Source organism: Camelus ferus, chromosome 5 (assembly GCF_009834535.1).
Source record: "Camelus ferus isolate YT-003-E chromosome 5, BCGSAC_Cfer_1.0, whole genome shotgun sequence".
NCBI lineage: Eukaryota > Metazoa > Chordata > Mammalia > Artiodactyla > Camelidae > Camelus > Camelus ferus.
The window spans coordinates 65,384,855-65,411,565 of record NC_045700.1 but is presented as its reverse complement, the minus strand read 5'-3'; the positions used below and the strand labels follow the sequence as shown (position 1 = coordinate 65,411,565).

Below are 26,711 nucleotides of genomic sequence, written 5' to 3'. Positions count from 1 at the left end.
CAGCACTTAACATAGAACTTTACACATCAATAAATGTTTATGTTAAAGGGATGATAAACTGAATATTATTTGGCACACAAAACCCTCATGCATATAAAGAGATTTTAATTTCCCATGGCTATTCTGGAACTGATCCTTCTGACCTGGTCACCTGCCTCTTGAAAAAGCTTACTTTCATTCATATCCCATTTTAAGAATTAGACATTAAACATGTTCATATATGGACTGTGAAACAGAGGTGAATGGAACTTGGCACATTCTAGACACTATGACACTGCTGTTCCCCAAAATTAGTAGACAGTCAAATTAACACTGAAATGACAATGAATAGAATTCAGTCTTCCCAAATGATTTAGAAAGATGAGCGTGATCTTGTAGAAATTCAGGATCGTTACAGTTGAAACTCTCACCATAAAACACTGCGAAAATACATTTAAGATATTTTAGCTTTTGGGTTGTTTGAATTTTGGATATAATAAACATCAGTAAGCATCTGCTGAGTATTTGTAAATGCTTTAGTAGGTCCTACTAGGTTTATTAGTCTATAATTTTTAATGACTTTATTATAACCTCCTAGATACAACATACATAGGCAATATTAAAATACCAAATGCACATTTTAAGAAAGCATATAGCCTACAAATGTGTATATTAACCAGACACACAGGTCCAAAGCCTAACATGCTGAAGGTTCAACCAAATAAGCTAAACATCCTCACCACTTTACACAGGTCTCCAGGCTTATGAAAGAGAGAAAGGCCGAGAGACATGGCTGGGATTCATGCCTATTTCAGTTGAGACAGAAGCAGTAGCACACTAACTCCTACCTCTAGTCCTTGGGTTGTCTTTGCCTTCTAACTTATTTAAAACCATGCTCTCCTGCTCCTTATGCTGAAATCACCCTCTGAAAACGAATAAAGGAAAACCTCATTCAAAATGGAGGCAGGAAGGCCTGAAGGGGGAGCTCTTAGGCACATTCATCACTTGTAGCAGCTTACTTTACATAGCCCAGCAGGAAGAAGGAAGATTTTCTCCTGGCCCAGCAACAGCCCAGCCAATGAGAAGCCACCACAACCCCACTCACTCACTCTCCTCCAATGAACTTTCCTTCAAAACTGCCCCTTCCGACTTTCCCCTTCCCTCTGTAATACAACTGCTGCTCTCCTTTGTTCTCCATACTTGCCTATGGTTCACTGCAGTTTGCATGTCCCAAATTGCAATTCTTCTATTATTCCCAAATAAACTCGATTTTGCTCACTAAACTATTTTCCTTTTTTTCTTTTAAAGGTTGACAAGCTTTAATGACTCAGAAGAAGGTTTCAACCTATCCCCATGCTCAGGAGTGTTCTGGATACATGGTGTGTAGACAACAAACACAAGCCGGGAGTCAGGAAGCCTGCTCTTGCCTCTACACAGCCAGCCCCGCCCACCAAACTCTTTAGGCCTGCTTTCCCCACCGCAAAAGAAAGGAGTTAGCCTAAGCCGGTGGTTTGCCAAATTCAGTGAGCATCAGAATTTTCTGGAGATGTTTGTGAAAAATGTAGTCCCTCTTTGCACAGCTGGCCCCAGAGATTTTGATTCTGTAAATCTAGGGTAGGGCCCAGGGACCTGGGTTTCTTCCCACCCACCCACCCACGCACCACCAGAGGCTGTGGTGAGTGAAAGCAGAGGATTGCTCCCTGGTTCCCAGGTGATGGCAGAGGTCCCTCCACCCTCTAGAATTCGGACTCTACTCAAGTGCAGAGGGTGGGCAGACAACTCAGTGAAAAGTTCATAATTTGTCACACAGTTTAATTTCTAGGCTTCCAAAATCAACTGTTCAGGTTCTTAGTCAATTTTCAAAAACTTACTATGTAGAAACAACCTGCGTTCATTTTACCATTTTTCCAGAGCATTCACTGTCCCCACAGGGAAGCACCTTATTCGACTTAGAGAGAATTAAAACTTTTAATCTCCAAATCCAATGTATTTGACATCTAAAGAAGAGAAGATGGTCAGGAAAGACTATTAGAGGCCTGTTAGTAGATTCATTTTCTAAAAACCAACACAAATCATTTATTTGAAGAAGGAAACGTTCTTTCAATTAACTGCAAGGTTTCCTTCTTTAATATCCTACTAGCAAATCTTGGACAAAAAATGTCTGAAACAATTCCTCATAAAGATACACAGTCTGGGATTTCACTTTATCATTGTGAGGTTTTCAACAGGAGGGGGGAAATGTGTTTTCTTAATAATGATGGTTAGAAAAACACATTTTTTTGGAGGATGCCAAAACTGGACTCTCACAACTGACATTATGAGGAGAAAAATAGAGCCACGAAGGAGAGACGAAAAATAATTAATTAAAATAACTAATTAGAACTTATTTACATATTATATTTTCATGTACTTTCAAACAGACTTTTCAACAACGTTTCTAAATTAAAAGGCATTTGTAGTAAGGAAGCACTCCACATGTTGGATCAAAGCAAATACATTCTTCCCAGTCTCTTTTTGAAACTTTTCAGAGTGTGTTCAATTCACAGGAACAAAAAACTATCTCACAAGGGAACCCACTGGCCTTTTTTTTTTTTTTATTGCTTCCCACCCCACTTCAAATCTTTAATGAACACAAGGTCTGAAGAGCTTAGCTTCCCTTCTGATACACTTTAGGAAACAAATGTCACCATTTAAACAAAATCCTATTTGCCGCATGTACAGTCCATTTCCCAAGTAGTCTCTCACTAAAGACACCCAAAAGAATCTGTTGCTGGGGGGCTGAAGCAGAAATGTTGGCAGAATTCTCCACAAAGGCAGTCTTTCTTCTAATAAGTGTACCTAGTTGGCTCGACTGGCTGCAATGAGGTGCCACTGAAGCTTGAGGAGAAGCCAACCACCTTCTCTCTATGTCCTGGCTGCTGACTGCAGCTCTCCTCCCCTGGGCCAGCAGGTGGAAAATCCATGGGCACAAGAGAAAAATAGCAAGGGCTGTGGCTGGATCCAGGTGATTCTCTCTCACTAAGGAAAGAACTTGCCCAATGCTTTCTAAGTGTGGCCAGTCACGCTACCTCCTTCGCCGCAGCTGGTGAGGTAAATCCAGTATTTTCTATTTAGAAGGTAGAAATGCTCTAGGAAAGGAACAGGGGCAAATAGAGAGAAGGGAAGGTGCCTTTGTAAAAGGGAGGAAAGGAGATAGTGAGATTTTCATTTGCTCTGTTAAGAGAAAAAATAAGACTGGCAAGTTGCATACCCTCTTTTACTGTGCACACAAGGGGTAAGGAGCAATGGCCACAGGAGAGGGTAGCTAGGGAACACCCAGTCCCTGCCTCCTCCCTCCCACTCGGTGATCTGGTGCGCGATAGTGTGCTATGGTGAGCACTGGGTAAATGATAATTGAAGGCCTGGAGCCCAATCAGATGCTCTAGAGATCAGATTTTCCAAAATGGAGGAAAACAGAAATGGGGGTTCAATGATCTATTGTTTTACAAGAATTAGGGGGAAAAAGTCATGAAGAACTTAACTTTCCTAGCTTACAGTCTATAACCACTGGCTCATTAAGCAAATGTTGTTGAATATGTACTTTTTAAAATAAGCTGTCACATTGGGTATACAGCAGGAAATTCTCTTCAGTGAGCCTAGGGTTAGCACAGAGCTGGGCACGGTGTTTAAACAAGGGATTGCTGGACACAGGGCAGAAGCAATTTTTGCAATATAGCTGTGGTATCCACTAAGGGAAATTGAAGCAAAGCAAACCTGGGCCCCAGACTTGCTTGCATCGTCCACTAGAAGGGGACAGAGCTGGCAGGTGAGACTGAGCACACGTGTGTTCACAAGCTAACACAGGTGGAACTAAGGCTGCAGAATTCTACATAACTGTAGTAACTACATGGGAATAGAAAGAGGGCAAGGGTACGGGATACTGAGAAACACCTACTTAGAAATAAGTGATCTAAAACTTTCCCTATCAAGCATTCGAGTTACTCTGTGTCTTTGGGACCAGGTGGTGACTCATAAAGTAGGAGACACCTACTTAGTCATAAATCAATTAAGACATGAAATATTTGGATTAGAGAATCAGGCACATGAAAACAAATGCCTCTGAGGATGCATTTTGTCTGTTATAAGGAAAACAGTATCCACAAGCATCTCAAATGAAACTAAAGGAACAAAAGGGGAAATTAAGAAAAAGCAATTGTGTCCCATCTCTAATTGCTAATATGAATAGTATGGCACGTGGCTGGTAGCCCCTTTGTTTGGTATACAGACTCACTTTAGATGGCAATACTTCAAAATTATTTTCTCCATGAGGTTTTAAGTCCTCTAGTAGTGAATTCTCTTCACAGGGGATGAAAACTCCATGGTTGGGAGGGAATACACATACTCAAATACAATCCTGAAATGTACTGACTGGTTGTTTCCAAAGCTATACTGAAATTCATTTCTGTTCGTTAGGAAAGCATTTTTTTCTGGTGGGCTTCATATTATGTTTGTCTATAAGTGGCTTTCATGGCAGTGAGAGACTGTAAAGAGAAACTGTCACTCATTGTTGGCCAAAACTTTGACTCAAAAAGTTGGGCTACACAGTTGGAGGGCTGACACACGTCAAAAATGTAACACTTGGAAGGAAACTGTTGTTACTGTGGCTGACACACATTTAGGATAATTTAAGCTGGCACTTGTAGAATGGACTGTAGCTGTTGCTAGGACAGCTATGTCCTTAAGAACATAACAGAAGTAAGTAACGCCTTTTGAAACAGATGCACCTAGCTAAAGAATTTTCCTTTCAACACAGCAAGATGGCAAATATTATGCTTGTAAAGTATGAGCACCATGCCTGGATACAGGGAGTATTCAGTATTCAGTACACATTATATCTAGAGAGACAGACAGAGGAAACAGACTAACAGACATTAGCTGTCCAAGACAGAGGTCATCTATGAAGTATAATCACGTGTTACTTGCATTATACTTGCAAGATTAAGGCAGCCAAAGAACGATCTTTAAAAAGCCTAATCCGAATACTAAATGGTTTAAAATTTAAAGTATTCTACAAGCTGTTAGGTGACGGTTTTGTTTTTTTTTTTGCAATGAATATTTAAATTGGTTACAAAACAAAAACAGACTCACAGATATAGATAACAAATATATGGTTACCAAAGGGGAAGGCAGGGAGGGATAAATTAGGAGTCTGGGATTAACAGATACACATTCCCATATATAAAACAGATAAATAACAGGGATTTACTGCATAGCACAGGGAACTATATTCAATATCTTGTAACAACCTACAATGGAAAAGAATTTTTAAAAAAGAATATAGATATATATGTATAACTGAATCACTTTGCTGTATACCTGAAATGAACACAATATTATACTTCAATTTAAAAATTATACTTCAACCAATTACATTTTAATTTAAAATTTTTTCATTGGTAAGTCAGTTTCGGTTTGTATGTTGTAGTAACAGTGCTAGAGGTACTATATTTAACAAAGAAATGAAGTGAAAAAATCACATCAGGTAATTCTGCTGATTGAAAATACAGGTAGCACGCCTGGGAGGCCCACAGATCTGTCTCTTGCTTCAGCGATTTCAGATGGAACAGGCCCCGGGACACCCCTTCTTCCTGCCTCTGACCACCCTCCTACTCCTCTTCTAGTCACAACCTCCACGATCATTTCCTTGCCATCCTCTGCCTCCAGGACCAGCTGACACCGTTTTTTGTGGCTAGCTCCTTACTGCCGACCAGATTTGTCAGAATTTTTCCAGCAAGGCGGAGGCCGCCGACAACTGCCTGGTCAACCATCTGCGGGCCTCCTGCACCCACCTCTCTCTGGGCGTCTATTTCTGCTGCGACACTGTGGCTCTGGAGGATATGGACCACTCCTTCCGTGAGTTGGCTCAGGAGAAGCACAGGGCACTGAGTGTCAGCTGAAGGTGCAAAATTAGCGTGGCAGCTGCACCCTCCTCCAGGACATGCAAGGGCTCTCCCAGGATGCGTGGAGTGAGACTCTGGTGGAGAAGACCCTGTGTCAGGTCCTGCGGGATCTGCATACCCTGGGTTCTTCCCGCACTGACTTCCAACTCTGTGACGTCCTGGAGAGCCATTCCCTAGATGAGGAGGTGAAACCCATCAAGAAGATGGGCTGCACGTGACTAACCTCGCAGACTGGGCCAGGTGAGACGGTTTAGAAGGCTCACCCTCCAGCAGGACTAAAAGCCCCCAGAGCCCAGTGGACTTTGAGGGATTGGTGTCAGGATTTCTGCCCCCTACAGCCACTAGGCAGTTTTTTGTTGTTTTTTTTTTAAACCACCCTGGAGCCCTCCCCTGAACTGTGGACCAAACGGAAACAATAAAGCTTTTTGCAGCCAAAAAAAAAAAAAAAAAAAGAGAGAAAGAAAAGAAAAAAGCTAAAGATTTTCTACCCTTGCTAAACTCTATAATGTTTATTTGTTTAATCTCATGGAATGTTGTTATTAAGATTATAAATCATATGAAATAAATTAATAAATACAAAGTAGGTTCCAACTCAAGTTGAGAAGTCTCAAGATTTATTGGTCTTTCAGGGAAACAATGATTGAGAGCTTAGAGTCAATATTTAGTCAAAATTTATCTTGAAAGGCAATAAATCTTGATTTTTGCTAAGGCAAGTAAGTAAATATGTGCACTGTTAGAGAGATTCTGACTGCTTTTCTATCTACTAAATAGCTACATTGAGTTACAAATATAATGATCTGTGACATAGATTTTCATTTCCAAAGAAATGTTTTAAGTTGTTGAGTTACTTTTCACCTTTCTTATGATAAGATGCTTCAACATCAGCATTTATAGTAGTGTAGGATAAGAAAAGTTATGGAGTATAGAATAATGAAATGTTATAAATTCAGCATCTAGTATATTTAAATCAGTCTAAATTTAGTATTTTTTATACTTGCTTTCCTCTTAATTTCTCATTAACTTCCATGCCTGCCTGCTCTTTTCCTAAAGACTTTTACGAAAATGGCAAGAAATTTAAAATGGAAACAATAAATAAATAGGCAAATGGATGAACAAATACATCGTAACTACTAGATGCCAGGCTTTATTATAAGCACTTTACACACACATTCCTTTAATTCTCTTATCATTGGATGAGGCAAGTATTATCCCTATTTTACAGATGAAGAAATTGGGACAGAAGATGATACAGTAATTCTACCCACGGCTGTGCCTCTAGTAAAAAAGGCAGGACCTAAATGAAGTGGCTGATAGGGCACTTCATAAGCAAAATCAATGAACTATATAGGTGAATTTCCACGTAGCCATCTCCACATGGAAGATATCTCCAAAATTGTCTCCTTGTGGATGACAATACAACAAGCACAAAAAATATGAGTTAATTATACGAAAGAACGTGACTTAGTTCATCAGTGCCTCATTGGACCCCACAAGCATTAGCATTTCCTCTGAATATGAAGGGTGAAGGGGAGACAAGATTACAGATCTGTGAGGTGGGAAGCAGAAGACAGTAAGAGGTGAGAAAGGAAGAAGCAGCAGTCACTCTAATTGTGGAGATCGAGGAGGGCTGTGTAGACATAGGGGCATTTGAGCTGGGCCTTGAAGAAAAAAGATTGTGGAAAAGGAAGGCTCAAGTCAGAAAAATGGAGCTTGTTTGGAAAACACTGACGATTCTTGTCTGAAGCTCACTGTAAGTGGAGGGGTTTTGGGAAAAGAGCTTGGAACGATAACCTGAAGCTAGAACATAAGAATGCTGAATGCTCAGGAGAGGAGTCCTTCCTAATCAATACAGGATTAGCATTAATGAGTAAGACAGAGGGACAGTAGAGCTGTTAGAAGCAGACAGCAACACGAGCTTTGCAAAGATTAACTGGCAAGAAAACACTGGAAGGAGAGAGAACTAGGCTCTGTAATAAGTTATTTCACCAGTCTGAGCTTCAGTGGGCAGTGGGCTTGGGAGCAGGAAGGGGGAAAAAGAAGGTGATACTGCGGAAATAAAATGCAAATAATCGGGTAGCTGACTCACGGGGAAAGCACGGCACAGGGATGGTCAGAGACAGGTCAGAAATGCCCATGAGAAACCTACCAGTCAGAAGGGGCAGATGGTTTAGAGGAGAAAAAGCTGTTTGTTTGAAGCATTAAATAGATATTTAAAAAGTTCAAAAATTTTGAACTAGCTGATCAAGTGACACCTAAAACTCAGCTGAGAATAATCCCCCTTTATTGTATAAATCAACTTGAATTCGATTTTCTGTTACTTGTGACTAAAAGCAGCTGATATACTTATACTGAATGATGGTTGGTGAGGGTTCTATTTCTACAACCTACCATTACTTAAATCTACCCATTAAGATACGGAGCTCTCATTATAAACCATTAGGTGGTACAAAATAATCAACGTGTATTTCAGTAGAAATACTTTATAAAGAAGTGAGGAAGAGCTGCAGGAGGAAGGGAGACATAGTTGGCTGCCCTTGTTTCTTGATAGCACAGTGATTCTCAGCCAGGGGAGATGTTTGTCCCAACAGGGGACATCTGCAATATCTAGAGACATTTTTGGTTTTCACAAAAGGGTGAGTGGGGGTAACTACTGGCATCTAAAGGATAGAGGCCAGGGATGTTGCTAAACATCCCTCAACGCAAAGGACAGCCTCCCACAACAAAGAATTATCTGGCCCCAAATGTCAACAGTGCCCCTGTAGAGAAACCCTGTGACAGCACGAAGACGACAGGGCAAAATAAAAGATCCACGTACTGACCCTACTTAATCACCTTTCTCTGCAAGCAATGGATATGCCTCTATTACAGGGAGAAGGGAGAGCCCTTTCACCAGCTCTACTTTCTTTATGTGAAGAAAATGATTCATGCTGCTAGGTTAGCTTAGACGAAAGAGGTGCCATCAAAGGGAGGCCCTGTCCGCACTGCACCACCATCTACGAAACTACCTGCTAGAAACATCTGCTCCAAGCCTGGAGCTCTTTTTTTCATCAATTAATCCTTCTGGTGAAGGACTTGCTACCAATAACTCTTACTTTAAAAACAGCTGCTGAAACAGAAAGGCCAAACTAAGCAGATTATTTTAGACACGAAGGCTTCTGGTGGTGGAATAATGCTCCTCTGTCACAGTTTACATCCTCACCCCCCATCAGTTCTGTCCTAAACTTGGAGGTACCGGGATCCCCCACATGGTACCCCTGCAATCCTAGACAGAGAAGGGAAGGCAATCTCACCATCCTTGTAACAAGGTGAACGTGGGGCTGGCTAACTTGGAACTCACACACTGAAAGCTTTTGGGGAAGACATCTTCTTAAATAAACTATCTCACTGGAATGTTCCTCTGAACCATATTAGAGCCCGAGGCAAACAGAAAAATCAGCCATTCTGATCCCATCTCTATTAAAAATTTTGTATTTTGTTCATCATGGACTTTTCGGTATTCATTTTGATTTTTAAATAATACTACATTACAATAAGATTTATCTTGGTTAATGAGGGGTTTTTTGGCATTCCCTTAAATTTTGTGCCCAAAACAAGTGCTTCATTCCCCTCACCCTAATTGCAGCTCTGCTCTGAACCCTTTCTCCTCACAGAGAATCCATCGTGTGCCTTAGTTATATTCTTTCTACAGTGATTTTCCCTGGTATTTTATATTATATAAACCACCATTAACTCTTCTTGTCATTCCCCAGTGACATCTCTATTATGATTGCTTCAAAAGGTCAATAACCTCTTATGGGCTTAGAAGTTCAGATTATCTGTCTGATTTACTTGAAAAGCAACCTGTCTTTCCTTATTCGTCCTGGAACTTGCGTTTCCTTCCAGTGTGTACATAGAAGGCTATGCCTGTATCAGTCTCATCTGGTCAGCAGCTTTTGTCACCTACACTGTCCCACCAGGGTCCCCTCTGACTTCTCTTCCACGTCACTCTCCATTCTTAATGCCTGTTTCTCCTTCCTTACTTTGGGAAACTCTCATCTCTTTGAACTTTACAGTATTTTTAAAACACAACCTTTCCTCTTCTTTGCTAAAACCTCAGAAAAAACCCGACAGCATCTCTTACAGTAATTTCTACTTGAGCTATTTTAGTAATGACAACAATTTGATAAAATTAAAGTCTTGAGAGTGGATCCGAGTAGTACTAGGAACAGCCTCAAAGTGAAAAAGATCACTTTCATCAGCTTCCTTTATGTCCATGCCTGAATTCCTTCATTTTTACCCCAGACCAAATTCTTTATGTTCTAGAAGATTTAGGAACTGCCTTGGTCTACTTTCATTGTTTATTCTCTTCCCTACACCTTCTTTGGCCTGCTTTCCAAGCTTTTCTGCCTCTCTAAAAACAGAGGTTTGCAATCACCACCAAGGCTAATCTTTTAACTATACTGGTTAGTACATAAAGAAGATAGGCTGCTTTTATCAGGATATTTAGGTGGTAGGCAAGACACAAAAAACACTTACAACTCAGAAGCAATCCTAGACAATACACAAATGAGTAAGTGTGGCTATGTGCCAATAAAACTTTCATTTATGGACGGGGGCGGGGGGGGGACCACCTACAAGTAGGAAATGCCTATTCCTTGGTAGTCATGTTGCATTTAAAAGGAATTTCCTAGAGTAATATTCCCAGCTTCTCTCCCCACTGCTTATCCAGCCCTCCTCACAGATAAAGAAATGAGACATTGGACTGAGGAGTTCAGAAGAAGGACCTTGGCATGCTCAGCTTGGCCTGCAGGGAGCAGTTTTTCTGTGTGCTGTAGCAAGAGGACATGGCCCTAGGGACTCCAGTTGTGACCATGTGAATAAGTCTTTCAAATTTAAGGGGCCATTAGATGATACTCTCTGTGACCTTTCAGCAATGCATACTTTGATCTCCATCTTCCTGACCCCTAGGAGCAGAAGGAAGAGGTATGATCTATTAACCCTGTAAAGCCTCTGTATGGATGATGGCTCTGACAGGCAGCATCACATCATGGGAGTGGGTAGAAAAGAGGACGGTAATCAGGCAACCAGAACACGCCTGCTGGTGGGTGAAGATCACTGAGAGGAGGATCACAAAGGATGGTTGGGCTCAAGGGGCAGCCAGGAAACCCTCCACATGATTGAGCACCTCTTACTCAGTTAAAATTTCTCATCCTAACAATGGATGCAAAACATCATTTTCCTAAAGATCTCCCAACCATTTTTAAGCCACAACAAGACCTCTCTTCATCCAAGAGATCATGTGGGGAAACTCCTCTCCCATATTTGCTGGGGGAAAACATGCAGTGATATATAATATTTGGCACTTTTGGTTCAGCTGACATTTCGTAACATTTGAATTGTACGTAGTCAAGACAGTTTAATCTTCCCTCAAGTTACAGTGTTGAAGATGCTGACCTGCAAGACTGTGAAAAGGCTAGCTTGAGGATGTATAATAAATCAGCGGCAGGGCTATAAACAGAGGACCTTGCTCTTGTGCTCCTAATTTATTACTTATCCTACTGAGTCTAGATGCTTCCCAGCCACCAAATTATGTGTGTCTATTGTTTTCTCTGGTCTCTAAAAAGTCTGGGGGTTGAGAACATCTTTACTGGTAAAGATGGAGAAAGAGACCAAGATTTTCAAACTAAGAGGTACAGAACTCGTGATTTGCGAGGGAAGGGACTTTTAGCGAAGCTTTTGGTTCAGCGTGATTTACTTGCTTTACAAAAATATGGGCAAGACACAACCTTTGGTATATTGGTACATACCTCTTTAGAATGATGACTATAGTTAACAAAACTGTATTGTACACTTGAAAGTTGCTAAGAGAGTAGATGCTAAAAGTTCTCACTACCAAAAAACAACAGCAACAATAACAAAAAAACTATGCGAGGTGATGGATGTGTTAATTAACCCTACTGTGGTGTAATCATATCACAATATACACATATATCAAATCATCACATTGTACATCTTAATGTTACAGAATGTCATATATCAAATGTATCTCAATAAAGCTGGAGAAAAAAGATGAATAAGTTCTGGAAATCTACTGTACAGTATGGTGACTGAAGTTAACAACACTGTATGGTATACTTGACAGTTGTTAAAAGAGTAGATCCTAAATGTTCTCACTGTCAAAAAAAAATAAAGAGGTAACTGAGGTGATAGATGTCTTAACTAACCTTAATGTGGCAATCATTTCATGATGTACATGTAAATCAAATCATCACACTGTATCTCAAACTTACACAACGTTACTTGTGAATTATGCCTCAATAAAGCTGGAAATAAAAAAGAATGTGATTTTCAGTCTTTTAGAAACTGATACAAGTCTACATGTCTTTGGTTTAGGAATCCTAGCTCCTGTCTAAAAGTATATATAGCATACACTAAATTGTTTTCAGTTAAAGATAATACATAACATTCACTGTTAATCACTTTATAATGTAGCCATTTAAAAAGGAGACACTTTATTTGAAACCAAGATTTGAGAGTGGATCACAAAGTCACTGGATGTGTCCATCATCCCCTAACCCTGAGCTGGGGCTCTGGGAGACCTGCAGCCAGGCTGGGCAGTTCACAGTCAGCCAGTTTCTTATCTATTTCCAAAGCTGCTTGTTCCCAGAGAGACCCAGGAAGAACTCGCCCCTCCCCAGGTGGATGCAGGCAAGTGCTGGAAGGCACACCCCAGCAGCTCACTGGAAATGCGGGAACAGGGTGAGGAGGCTGTGCCTTCCTCATTCTCTGAGGGGCAACCACATACATCACTCATCTTCCCTTCATCCAGGTTCCATTTTTGCTGTGGAAACAGCCCACTCAATATCCTGTGCTGCTGTGTAACAAAGAATTGTCTGGTCTTTCTTCCTGGATCCTGGCAGGGAGCTTCTAAAACCCTTGGAATTTCCTGAGTGACACAAGTATCTTTATTATTCATAAGCTCCTTGGATCACAACTGAGTTAATGCTAATGAGGTGAGTCCTGGTGGGCTACTAAATACCTTTAGGATGTGGAGTGGTCACCAGAAGGATCAGCCACAGGATTAGAGATGTGGGACTATGAGTCAGCCTGACCTCAGGGGAGGGAATGGGAGCTAGAGACTGAGGTCAGTCACAAAGTCAATGTTCCATCAATCGTGCCTATATAGTGAAACCCCAATAAAAACTCCAGATGCTGAAGCTCTGTGGAACATCCTGGTTGATGAACACATTGAGGTGCTGAGAGAGTGATGTGCCCTGATTCCACAGGGAGAGCTCTGTTTGGAGCCCTCCCAGACCTTGCCCTCAGAGTCTCTTCATTTGGCTGTTCCTGATTTGTATCCTTTCTAATAAAACTGTAATCCTAAATCCAGTCATCCCTCAGTATCCACGGGGGACTAGTTCCAGGATCCCCCCACGGACCACAAAATCTGCAGATGTTCAAGTCCCTTATATAAAATGATGTAGTATTTGCATATAACCTGCACATAGCCTCCCGTATACTTTGTCATCTCTAGATTACCTATAATACCTAATATAATGCAAATGATATATAAATAGTTGCTGGTACTCAGCAAATTCAAGTTTTGCTTTTGGGAACTTTTTGGAATTTTTTTCCAAGTAATTTCCATCTGCAATTGGTTGAATTCGCAGATGCATAACCCACAGATATGGAGGGCCAACTGTGTAGTGCTTTCCTGAGTTGTGGGTCATTGTAGCAATTTATCAAACCTGAGGAGGCTGTAGAAACCCCCAAATTTGTAGCCAGTCATTCAGAGTGCAGGTGGCCTGAGGACACCCTGAACTTATGGTTGACATCTGCAGTGGGAGCAATTTTTTTTTGGTCTAATTTTAGTGAGATATAATTGACATACATCATTGTGTAAGTTTAAGGTGCAGAGCATAATAGTTTGACTTATATATATTGTGAAATGATGTGGGGGAGGGAGTCCTGTAAAGGATGGAGCCCCTAACTCATGGGGTCTGCACTCACTCTGGGTGATTGAGGCCAGAACTGAATTACAGTACACCAACTAGAGTTGAAACAGAACATGCAAAGGCTCTGAAAGTTTCCACAGTCAAATGAAGGAAGGAAAGAAGGAAGGAAGGAAGGGAAGAAAGAAGGAAAGAAGAAAGAACGAACGAACAAACTCCCTGGAAACTGTTAAGATCATAACTGTTTGCAAAAAGGATAAGTTTGGGGTCCATCACCTAATAATATTTTTAAACAACCTAGATGATTGAATAGAGGACACATTAATTACATCCTCAGATGGTCTACCTAGGGTTCCTAGAAAAGACGGTGGAAGCAGGAAACCCAACGATGGGAGTCAGGAGGGAAGGTTCAAAACAGAATGATCAGAAATATTTAGTGCACCTACTGTGTGCCAGATGCAGAGTTAGGGAGACAGCAATGAACAAGACAACTCAGCCCTTGCCATTACAGCATTTGCAGTCAAGTGGAGCAGATAGATATTAAATACACACACCAATGACAATATAACCTTGATTATGACAAGCACTAGAGTAAGAGGTATTAGATCGGCATGACAGCGGAGGGAGCTAAAAAGTCCTGAGTCAGTCTGAGGGGTTGGTTGGAGGAGGGACTCTCGAGAAAGGAAAATTTAAGCAGTGACCTGAAGAAAGAGTTGGGGGTAGTGATAATGAGTAGCAATATGCTAGGGAGAGGTGACTGCATGCACATGGGAAGGCTCCGAGGCAAGAGGGAAGGGAGTGGTGTATCTGAGGAACAGACTGAAATCAGTATGGCTGGAACTCAGTGTGGGAGTGAGTCACAAGAGAGCAAGAGTGGCAGGTTAGGGGGTGAGCGGGGCCAAATCACAGGTCATGATGCTGGTCTCCATGTCAAAAGAAGGGGGAGCCACTGAAACACTGAGTCAATCTGAATTTTAATAAGATCACACTTGCTAAAGTTACGACAAGATTTGTTAAAGGTTAGAATGGCAGCAGGAAGCCCAGTTAGGAAGCCATTATAGTCATCCAGGTGAAGGATGACCAGCTGGGAACAAAGAAGGTGAGGGAGGTAAAGTCTGTTCTCAAAATTCAAATACTAAATCTGCCTATCAAGTGTAAAATAAAAACTAGGCATAACATTAGGATGTTTAAAAAAAAAAGCCAGAACGTGGGTCAAGGACTTGAACTAATCTCCTCCTTCACTTGTATTCCACTGGGCAGAACCCTAACAGAATATCACTGCGCATTCTATAATGTAATGACAATATGGAAACCCAGAGATTATCAGCAGATTGATATTTCAGTTGTTAAAATGCTGGACATACTTAGAAGAAACTTAAAGGAAATGTGCTTATATAACCTCAAAAAAACTGAAATATGGTTTGATTTCATGCACTAAGAAAATTCTATGGGCTAGGCCGGAGGTTTCTCAAACTTTGTAATCATGCAAATCAACTAGAAAGACTGAAATCTCTAGGCCCGATCCTAGAGATCCTGACTTTGACAGGTCTAGGGAAGAGTACAGCCAGAGCTGCCCACGTCACTCTTATGATTCCGATGCACATGGTGTTCCAATCACAGTCTGAGAGGTGTTGGGGTCCCGCCCTCAAAAAAGTGTGACATAAGCCATGGCCCATGACAGAAGTCCAAGAGAGTGGAGGTAGGGGGAAGCAAGCAGGAGGAATGCCCAATTTTACCTGGGAAATTAGAGTGGGATTCACGGAGGGTGGTCAAGGAAGGCTTGGAAATAAGTCTTTAAGGGTGTGAAAAAGGATTCTTCACACCCAGAAGCTTTCAACAAAGCCACAATACAAAACTGGACCCAGAACACTGGCTGTCACCCCTGATCTCAGAGCACACTGCTTTGCAGACCTGCTCCATTTTTCATCTGAAACATGTAAAGGAGTGTCATGTTCATTAATACAATTAAAACATTTTCCATATTAACATATTTCAAGGTATAAAGACCTGCCTACAGTCATATTTTCTACTACTAAAGTGAACTTTTAGTTTACCTCCACACCTCAATTTCTGGACTACAAATGTTTCATTTCTGTTGTATGAATGAATGAATGACTGGACAAAAATATTAATGCAAGAAATAAGTTGCTGTTACGATATTACTAGGTTTCCTTATCTACAGATGTATTTTTTTAAAAGGCAAGTTTTTCACTTAATATGTTTCTGCTTTTAGGCAGTATAATGGATTTTAGGAAACCTTAGTAGCTCTTACTCTAAGAGTCCATGAAAAGCACAGTGTTTCAAGGAACTTAGCTAGAAATTAAGAGAACCTACCCCCAGTCTATCCTAAAACCACACCTAGACCAATTTCCTTCCCAATGAAAGGTCAGTAAATAGAAACTTTTAACTCTATGTAGAGTCCAACTAGTACATTAACACTCACTTTAGAAGTTCAGCCGGAAATGAACACATGATCAGAACAATGTTAACCATAAAGGAATCTACAAAAAGGGACAAGAACTTTCCAGACCAAAGTATAGCAACAAAGACTGGGAGAAATGAACAGCTTTAAAAAAAAAAAAAAAAAAAAAAAGATAGCACAGCTATGGCCTATGAAGTTCAGGAAGGTCTATCAAAAGATCCATATCTTCTGAAATTCAAAATGATTTTATTCTTCTGAAACATATCAAAGACCAACATGTGACTTCTATGATGAGAATACCAGGAATAAATCAAAAAAGCAAATTTATATCCTATAAAATCAAACGGCCTACTTATATAAAGTGATCAAATCTCTCTGAATTTTAGGATGTGAAATAGTTCAAAACCCAAATTATATAACATTCTTCTTCTTTCATAGAGTCATATTATTATTTCAGTAAGTATTCATGTTCTGAATATACATTTATTTTTATTTAAAATGATTTCCTAGAAACTGAGACTGCAAAAAAAGGATAAAAAGCAATTTATCCAATGATAGATATTAGAGCCAGTAAAAAAAATTTCCCATCTCCTGTCTTCTTAGTCAAGTGATATTTCTACTGGTTTAAATTATCTTACCCAAAGGAAAAAGGTATTACTTATTAAATGAGGTTTAAATGGAGGACCACATTAATCTAATTTTCTCTAATCTTCTATAGACATTCAAAGAATCACAGAATGAGAGATAAAAGGACCATATAGAGCAAAGCTGTCCCCTCTAAAACATCCCAGACAGATGTAAGTGTTGGACGGAAACTCAAAGACCTTTGAGTACAACTGTGTGCTCTAATTACTTATATAACTGTCTGGCTTCTAATTTTCAAGTTCTGTGAGGACACAGTGGGGTCATCTTGTTCACTATGCATCAAGAATAGTGCTTAAAACATAGTAGGGCTTCAATAACTATTTGCAGAAGGGCTGAATTAATAACTCTCTTCATCCTGCAGAGGAGAAACATGTAGCTCAGGCAAGTCAGGTGACTGGTCTCAAGGTCAAAATTCCAGTTCGTCTGATCTCATTGGCCAGGGCTCTTGCCCCTTTACTCATTTTCACCCATAGCCAGCAAATCCTCCTAAAGAAGGGAAATCCTACTCTATGCTGGGCACTTCTGTTACTTTGATCCAATGGAATTACACAGAGTCAGCCTATTTTCTCTTCTAAGTGGCAGCCTTCAAATAACATAGAGACGAGACATGCCCCCCCCCCCCAGTGTAGGTTACATCTGCAGGGCATAGTAAAGGTGTCCCCTTACTATCCTTTCCAGTTTCAACAGATGTGGTTGTTTGTTCTTCAAGAGAAGCATCCATTAACTGAAATTTCCAGGTGTGGTCTGGCCACGGTGAGGATATGATCTCTTCTTTCTGGACCTGTTTTGTGAATGCATTTGCTGTAGCAACAGCAGCACAAATGCTGGCTTCCCCGTGGCCTCATTTTTATGTTCACATGAGCTGTTATTAGATCAAGTTTCCCTGAACTTCTATCTTTGCAGTTAATTTTCTGAATATAAGTATAGGACAATCTATTAATCCCGACTAAATCTCATCTTGTTGGTCTGTTCCTCTAGTTTGTTTCAGAATCTCAATTCTGTCATTCAACACATTAGTTGTTTAACTTAGTTTTGAGATAGCTGCAAATTTGATAAGTAGGCCCATGATATCTTTATCCAGGTAATTACTGTCCTACGTCAGCAAATAATAAAAATAGCTGACCCTTATACAGCACTTACTATATGCCAGGCACTGTTCCAAGCCCTTTTAACTCATTTTAGTCTTACTACAAACTTGAGGTAGATATGATTATTTTCTTATGTCTGAGATTTAAAAATGGAGGTACAGAGAGGTTCAGTAATCTACCTAGGGTCACAGAGTTAGTGAGGAGCAGATCTAGAAACTCAACCAGTCTGATTCCAGAGTCCTCACTCTTAATTACTAAGTTATGCTGCATCTCATTATTATCATGACTTTTACTGACAACATTCTAAGCCGAAAGGAATCCATTAGTCAGCAGTTCTAGGGTAAAGCTTCCGATTACTCGTCATTCACAAAACGATAACCCAAGTTTCTCTGTCTTCAGAGTTTTGCCAAATGCTTTGCTGAAAACTAAGTGTTGTACAGCATGGATCTGACTTCACTGTCCAAAAAGTCCTCATTTCCCTTTGTGCATCCTCACCCAGACTATGACGTCCTATGCTTCTCCTCTATCTCCCGCCGCACGTGCTACCTAATGGCACACAGCAGAAATTCAAGTTTTATCTTTGATAGATGGATGTAAAAGCTGAGAAGATCTTCCCCTGAATGTAATTCTGTAGGAAATGAGGACAAAGTTTAAGAGGAGGGAGTGAGGACAGACACCACTTTAGCACTTCAGCTTTCAGATTCTCTTCAACAGGGATTCTCTGACATGAGCAAAGACAGGGAGGTTTGGGTCTCCAAATCAAGTGGCCATGACTGCTTGACCCCTTTGTCTCCCAGTCCCATTCCCCTGCCCACCTCCTATCAGCCTCCTCATACCCTTTTGAGGGGATATGTGTCCTCTATGTCTTTGAAAAGCACAGCCTGTACCTCACTCCTACCTGCATAGCTATCCCAAGGTGCCTCGTAGAGCATGTGTGTGGCATACATAAGGGGTTAAAAAATGCTTGTTGAAATAACCTCCACTCAAACTTCACTTAAGGATTTTACTATCTGCAACTCCTCCAGGGTCATATTCAAGGTTGGGGAAATAAAACTGAGCCCTTGAGCACATGCAAAAAACCCCCAAAATAACAACAACAAAAACCCTGGAGACTTCTTCTCTGGGAGACAACAATCAAATCTGCTCAAAACCAAAATAATGCAGACAATACAAAGTGAGAAGGCAATAACGGACTAAATAACTCACATTCATCCAAGCTATTTGTATGTTTTGGGGGACAGAGCTGACTCTTTCTTCATTGTTTTTTTTCTTCTCCAATTGGCTACTTGCCTATTCCTTAACTCAAATAAGTCTTCACTGTATTACCATTCCTAACAAGTGGGAGACAAATTTGAAAACAGTAATAAAGATAGGAATTGGAGATATCAAGGAAAGTCAATTTCTTTTTATTTCTGTCTCTCATTTCCTTAGGAGATCTGGCACTTTGGCTACCAGAGGATCCCCTGATTTTTCAGAGGGGAATCAAAACAGATTTTGGCTATGCTAGAATTCATTTTTTTTTCTACAGCATTAGTTGTAAGTTATATAACTTCCCTTCTTGGCACTTAAAAACCTACAGATCTCTACCTAGCCTCATATGAATAATCGACTGCCAAATGCAACTTCTCTTTTTCCTAAGAATTAACATTCTGTGTGATTTACTCTGAGGCCAATAAGCAACTAACTATGCCCAACTCAGAAATATTGCTTACTTCCAGACTGGCAGCTATTTAATGAATAATTAACCACTCCATACTTTCTATCAGGGATGCTTGCATTACCAGGGTAAAGGTATCCTTTATGTCTACACGATGTCATAAAACAGGTCTTTGCCAGAAAGACGCCCTCATTTATCACATGAAATGCCATGTGGTATTAACAAGGTCGATACTGTTTGTTTAATATATTTTGCTTTCATAGGGGCTTGAAATGATTTGTTTTTGCAGCTGTAACAGAGTTAAATTAGGGATTTAGCTTCAGCTTAGCCAGTTGAGCATATATAACCAGGGGCTATTAATTATCTGCCTAGAGGCCTTTGGTCATCTTCCCACAATTTACAGCAATCTTGGGGTGCTGAGTTGCAGCACAACAGCCAGATTCGATCCTAAAATAATCAATCCTGCCTTCTCAGGAACTGAGGGGAGGTTAAATAATTCAAACTTTTATTTCATATTCCACAACAACCCCCTACACACATGTAAATGTTATTCGTGAGCAGATTTTTTAAAAGTTAAGTAAGGAATTCAAGAGAACAATCTTAGTTGGAAGACTATAGTTTCAGACACCCATTCCCACAAATGAGAAACCAAAACAACAACAACACTTTTCTGACCTTTAAACACCAATAATCAGCCCCTTCCCCTTTCCTCTCTTCTCACGCTGGTTTTGCAGGGCGGAGAGGAGGAAGTTCGCTCCCAAGATAAACTTGTCAAAAGCCTGCACTACAATTCTAATTCCTCACTACCTGTGTGTGAATGTCAGCTGGGAGCAACTGCTGAAAAGCTTTGGCGGGGGTGGGGGTGGGGTGGGGAAGCAAGGGGAGAGAAGGGGAAAGTATGGGTGGGGCAAAGAAAAACTAGAGTGCAATTCAAACAAAAATGAAATCACTCACACACACACACACACACACACACACACACACACTCTCAGACACACAAAGAGAAGGGAAAAAAGGCTCCCCCCACCTCAGGTCCTAACAACATACTTCTTTATCAGAGGTTCATTGTCAATCAATTAGCTGAGGCAGCAGGGGTCTGTGAGGTGGGGGCCCCCGGGGAAACAATGGGCAGCCCTGTTGTATTACTATTTAATCACTTTTGCTAAATAAATAGAGCAGCCCCGAGGTGCTGTCATGTCAAGGGAATTTATAACAAAAAAAAAACTTCATTTTTCATTGGTCATTCCCTTTTTCCCTTCAGGACAAGAGAGGGTTATTACTGTAGCCTTAAGTTCCATCTTTGTGTTTCTTGCCTTTGATTCCCACTCGGACCCTGCCACTTTCTGGCACTAATTTGTCAGGCTGAACAAAGAAAGGATTTGTACCTCCTGTAAGGTCTCAATTAGGAATGGCTTCTGCTGTATTATGTGCCATTCAGAGAGGACACAATGCCGGTAATTACAGGAATTTGCACTAAATGGCTGAAGAATTCACAGCAAAACTTTTCCCCCCCTTGGGCTTACCCCTCCCAAGGGCTGGGGGGAGAAAAAGGAAAGCAAAAAAAAAAAAGCTCTTAATGCCAGAGAGATGTAATTACCAACAGCAGTCCCAAGAGGTTAAACAGCAGCCAAAGGAGTAAAACCATAAAAACTGACGGTGTGAAATGGTGCAGGGGTCCCCTCGGCTCACTGTTTTTCTTGCTGTCTCTTCCGTTAACATTTTCAATTTCAGTTCAGAATCAGGAATGCTGCTGCCCCGTGGGCCATCTGAATTCACCTCTAGAGTACAAAGCAGTAACACGTTTCACAACGTGAGCTTTACAGCTCTTGCGACATCTATAAACAAGGCCCTGGGCCCTTTTATCATAATACTCAATTGCTAGGTTTTCTGATTGCTGGGAAATTACAGGGAAAATATCTGTATGTACTAGTGCCAAGAAAACCATGGATCTATCGAGGGGAAATAGATATGTACAATGTCTAATTCCTGAAAAAAAACGGGCTGCTGTTTCATAATCTAATGTATACAGCATTTTGTGAACGACCTAACTTAGAACCACTTACAAGTACGTATTCCATAAATATTTTAATAAGCTGCATAATCATTTGTTTTAGAAGTAATATTTTAATACCACAGATGCCCCTACTGTCGGACATAATTTTGAATCCCAATCAGCAACTTCATTAAAGCAGCATACCTCGATTTCTGCCACAGAGGTGTTTCTGAAGAGCTGGACTAAAGCACCAGCAAATCAATTGTCCTGAAATACCACTTTCATCATGTGCTCCTCTGCTCAGGAGCCTTCTGTGACTTCAGGGTCAAACATTTAGTTCAACTTTATCAAACTGTCCTTTTTTTGTAGGTCAAAAACGACTGAACATCTGCAATTTCATAGAGTCCCACTTGGCACCACGGCTGAGAGCTCTAACCTGACCTCACTTCCGCAGCCGTGAGCATTTGGCATTGGTGATGTGATTATTTGATTAACACCTGTCTTCCCTAGTGGACTGCAAGCTCCGTGAGGGCAGGGACCACGTCTGCTTTGTTGAAGCACTGACTCATCCAGGAGCACCTGAGCTTTGGAGTGCATGGTCAGAAGCTCAGCACACAAAGAATGGTAGAATGAATGGAAGAACTTAATTTTTAAAAGGCATGTTCTCAAGAAGGAACAGTGAGTGTAAAAGCCCTGGAGGCATGAATGACCAAGGCAGCTTCCAGAACAGCAAGAAGACCACTGTAGCTGGGTTTCCTAGCAGGGGGCAGCCATGGAGCTGGAGAGGACACCATTGGACAAACCACACATAATCAACTACAACTCCACAAAGTCCAAGCACATGTTAAGAAATACACAGTTATGCATAAACATGTATTTTCAAAACCATAACCTCAGGCATTTGGGGACGGGCAGGGTCCATTTTCTCTGCAGGGGCTCTTTAAGTTTCAAAGAAGGTTACAGAAAATTCTTCACCTACAGAAAGAATTTAGTGAAATGAGGCCAACTGCACTATTTTGTAGATTTAAAAGCCAACATTTGTGGCTCCCCCGAATAGCAACTGAATGACATCATGATAAAGAGCTGCTCAGTGCAATCTTCCACTTTTAAAGTTGATTCATCGAAAATATTTAAAGGGGGCGGGACTAAGTGGACTTATATACTTGTAGACTAAAAAGGCTCACTGAAACAGCAAAACACTGTGAATTAGCTTCTTACTAAAATGACATATAAAGCCAAGATTCTACCACAAACAATTTACTGGACTTTTTGACAGTCTGGAAGGTAATCATGCTATGCAACCAGCTTTTTCACCGAATGAGTGTTTTTATGAGGATGAAAAGTTAGGGGACACAAGCACTAAATGAGTAAACAGCTGGTTTAGATTAACTGTGTTTGTGAGAAACACAGATCAATTTTTCAAGTTCCATCTGCTATAATAATCTTTGCTGTAATGAATGGCCTCCCAAGTAATTTAAAAAACATTCAGAGGTTTGCTTAACAAGTTTTGGCCTTTTTCTTTTGAGACTCTGCCCCCTACAGGAGATGAAGTATTTCTACCCAAGGTAGGAAACCCGTATTCCATGTGTGGCTAATTGAGGAAAACGGACAGCAACCTGGTAAACCAGGTGCACCCCAAGCAACTGAACGTAGCAGTTTCTGATGGAAGAGGGGGCACTGCAGTGACATTAAAAATTTTTTCTTTTGCACTCTGTAGAAATTAGGATTGACTTCATTCCACATCGAAGGAGAAACCTACCTGGGCCTTGCTAGACCTCCAAACCAAAGCACAGAGGTAAAAACTGAGCAGAGCAAATGCGTGTTAGACTATGTTACCCCTGTCTCCGGGATCCTCTACCATCATCCATCCGTGACCTAGTCTCCAGCCAGCCATTTAGTGAGCACCCGATCAGACAGCAAAGGGAGGCCCAAAGACATGGACCCTCAAGCAGCTGCCCCAGAGTTCTATCCCAGTCCATTATGTGATCCGTTTCCTACTCTTTCCCACTTAGCTTCCTTCTCCCTGCCTCTTCTCACTTTTCTATGACTTCTCCCTGTTTTCATTCTTCCAACGGCTAGATGTGGTGGACCTGCTAAATGGTACCCTCTACCTGCATTCTCCTTCCTTTGCGGGCTAGAAATGCTACTCAGCAGCACAGAAGGTGGTCAGGGAACACTCCACCAGGAAACAAACTCAGGAGAGGAAGGTGAATTAGGAGGCCACAAAGGGACCATCCTTGTTTAATACCTGAGGCTTTTCTTCCCTCTTTTACTAGAAAGTTTCCCTGTTCATACTCTGGTCTCTACCTTGACAATTAAGCTGAGCTGTTCTTCCCCGATTCCTATAACACAGCAGATTTGTTGCCCTCCCGGCAATCTAAAGCCACAGAAGTATACCGTAATTCCAGGATGCCCGCAAAGTAAGCACTTATAAGTTATTGTTGAATGGCTAAACTTTGAAATATACTATATGCACTAGTAGAATAAGACACTGAAATGTCAATAACTTCTAAAAACTGTGCTAAAACCAGTGTCTTCCTATTTCAAAAGTATTTTCCAAAAGTAGCTGTCGACTTAAGACAAGGTCACTCATGCCCACAGACATATGCACCTCACCTGGTTTGGCTTCTTTACTGGCTCAGGGTTTCTGGTCTCTCCCACCCCACCCTGCAAGTGTCTGCTTCCCCATTCCTGAGGCCCTCCAGACAAAGCAGGGATGATGCACTTAATCCCCACTTTAGGTAAATTATTTTTCAATGGAAAAGGCCATCAGCATAACTATGCTAAATTCAAAGTTTTGCTGTGTCACCACCATTTGACTTTTCAATGCACAAACAAGCACAAAATTGAAATGTTGGTCTTGACTGATGGTGAGTTTCCTGTTCATTTTTAAACAGCATGCTTAAATCCGATACACTTGAATTAAAATTTTCCAAATCCGGCTTCCAATTAAAGCTACCTTCACGGTAAATTTCTTGTGACAAATTGTGGGGTTTAGCGCAAAGGGAAATAATTCAATTTCATTGATAGTAGACAGATAGATAGACTTGGTTTAGTGAGGGTTATTTTCTTCCTGGTTTACTGTCTGGGGGGGAGGTGTGAGGAATGCGGAGTAGGGAAAGAAACAGGAATAGGGTTTTCAGAACTGACAGATGCCCGGCCTCGGACGCCACTTTGTGCCTCACCCGTCCACAGCAGTTCCAGCAACCCTGGCTTCCCTGGGATGAGGCACAGGCCCACAGTGACTCAGAGGTCATCTGCTGAGTCATCGTCAGTTCGCTGTTAGCCACCTCCAGATTTTCTGTCAAGGCTGCCTTTCTGGATTCTACCTTAACAGGACTTGACAAGGTCATGGTCAATGACAGTTACTGACTCTGGACATTCTCCTTGCCTAAGGAGTGTGAGTAGCCAGCTTTGGGCCTGACTGTCTCTTATGAGCCAATCTGTGACATCCACATTCCCAGTGACTTTTATTTCAGAAGGCAGAGGAAATGGAATCACAGCAGACTCAGGAAACCTAAATTCTAGTCTGGTTATGCTTAAGCCAAGTCATTTTGATTCAGCGGGGTAGGCCCTAGCTGCTTCTGCTTACTTCACCAGCATGGCATGAAGATGAGCAGATGTTTTAATATAGCAAACTCCTTGAAGGAGAGATGCTTTTTAAACAGGAGGTAGCTGGGACAGGCATACTGAGTGAACTCCAATCGTGGGATTCAGGACTGTTCTTTAATGAGCCTTAGGCTGAAAATTTGCTTCTTACCTGCACATTTGAAACTCTGAGCAGTGAGTCCTCGTTCCAAAGACAACGTTGTCAGGATGCTGAGGAAGCTGGTGGTCACAGACTGGCGTTTGTTCTTCCTGAGTTCCAGCCCACCCATCTGATCCTTGGGTTTGTTCCTCAGTGTGACTTGCAGGTTTTGTTCTGAACTCCTGGCCGCACTGGCAGCTGTTTTCAGAGCCTCCATCCACTCCTGAGCCCTCTGCCGGGTCTCAGCACGGAGGCGGAGGACATCTTGGGGGAAAATGACTTGAAAGCAAGAGTCACAGTCGTCCAGGTTGTCCATCTGGACAGCCAGACACACATCCACATTGTAGCTTAGCAGGGGATCCTCATCTAGCTTGCCGGGCTGAAAAGCCATCAGGTAGGCCCTGCTCAGCACAAACGTAAATGCCTTCCAGTTGTTTTGGATAGTCAGCCTGTAGAGCGTCCCTGATTTGAGGATGTTTTGGTACTGCTTGGGGCTATCTAAGACAGGGGACAGGACGAGCAGCTCACTGGATTTCTTCTGTAAACAACGATTCTGTGGACAGTCAACATGATGACCAAGCCCTGGTGAGTTCGCCAGCTCCTCCTGCCGTCCCAAGTAAGCAGGCGCGGCCGCATGCACGACTTCCCAAAGCTTCTGCCCCCAGTCCAAAGCCTCCCATGGTGACTCCGCCTTTAGCTGCAGCTGAGTGTTGTCATACAGAACAGTGTCCACCAGCCTAGCCTCAAGGTTGCCCAGAACAGATATGCTCTGGAAGTGTGACAGCTGGTACGTGGCATAGAGGCTCTGATTCCCACTGCTGTCGAGGCTGTAGAAGCACAAGTCATAGGGAGAGAGCTCCGCATAACAGCTTTGCCAGTAACTGTCATGGTCCTTCCTGATCTCCAGGTAACCCTTCTTCAGAATGTTTGGGAATGCCTGCTTGTGTTCTAGGAAGGAAGAGGGGGAAAAGGAAACATATTAATTCATTAATATGAATGAACTGAATGAGATGAAAAGGCAGATGCAAGAATCCAAACAGATCAGGCATCAATATCCCTCTGGCTCAGACTAAACACAGCAGAAGTAGTAAAATTCCAAGATCAGAGCTAATGGACAAGATGCAATTGGAGGAAAATCTCATGTCTGAAAAACATAAATAGGGTGGAACTCAGTGCAAGAGTAAGTATTGGGGTGGGGGGTTCGTTGTCAATGTGACATGCAGAAGTCTGCTGGGAAAACAGAAACACTGGAATAACTGGGGCTATGCCCTGTGGGGCCACGAAACAACTGTGCTTTGCCAGGAGTTCT

The 26,711-nt window shown here is 41.5% G+C and overlaps 1 protein-coding gene across 6 annotated transcripts in view; it reads right to left on the bottom strand.

Moving 5' to 3' along the window:
• Window positions 1-26,711, bottom strand: part of PLEKHM3 (pleckstrin homology domain containing M3) — a 164,135-nt gene that overhangs the window by 99,031 nt on the left and 38,393 nt on the right. For all 6 annotated transcript variants that reach the window (XR_004320017.1, XR_004320016.1, XM_006182127.3 and 3 more), the window contains exon 3: window positions 25,415-26,350. Coding sequence is in view for 4 of the 6 variants with exons in the window: in XM_006182127.3 (XP_006182189.1) it covers window positions 25,415-26,350 (936 nt within the window). In the remaining 2 variants the exon portion in view is untranslated. The remainder of the gene's footprint in view (window positions 1-25,414; window positions 26,351-26,711) is intronic.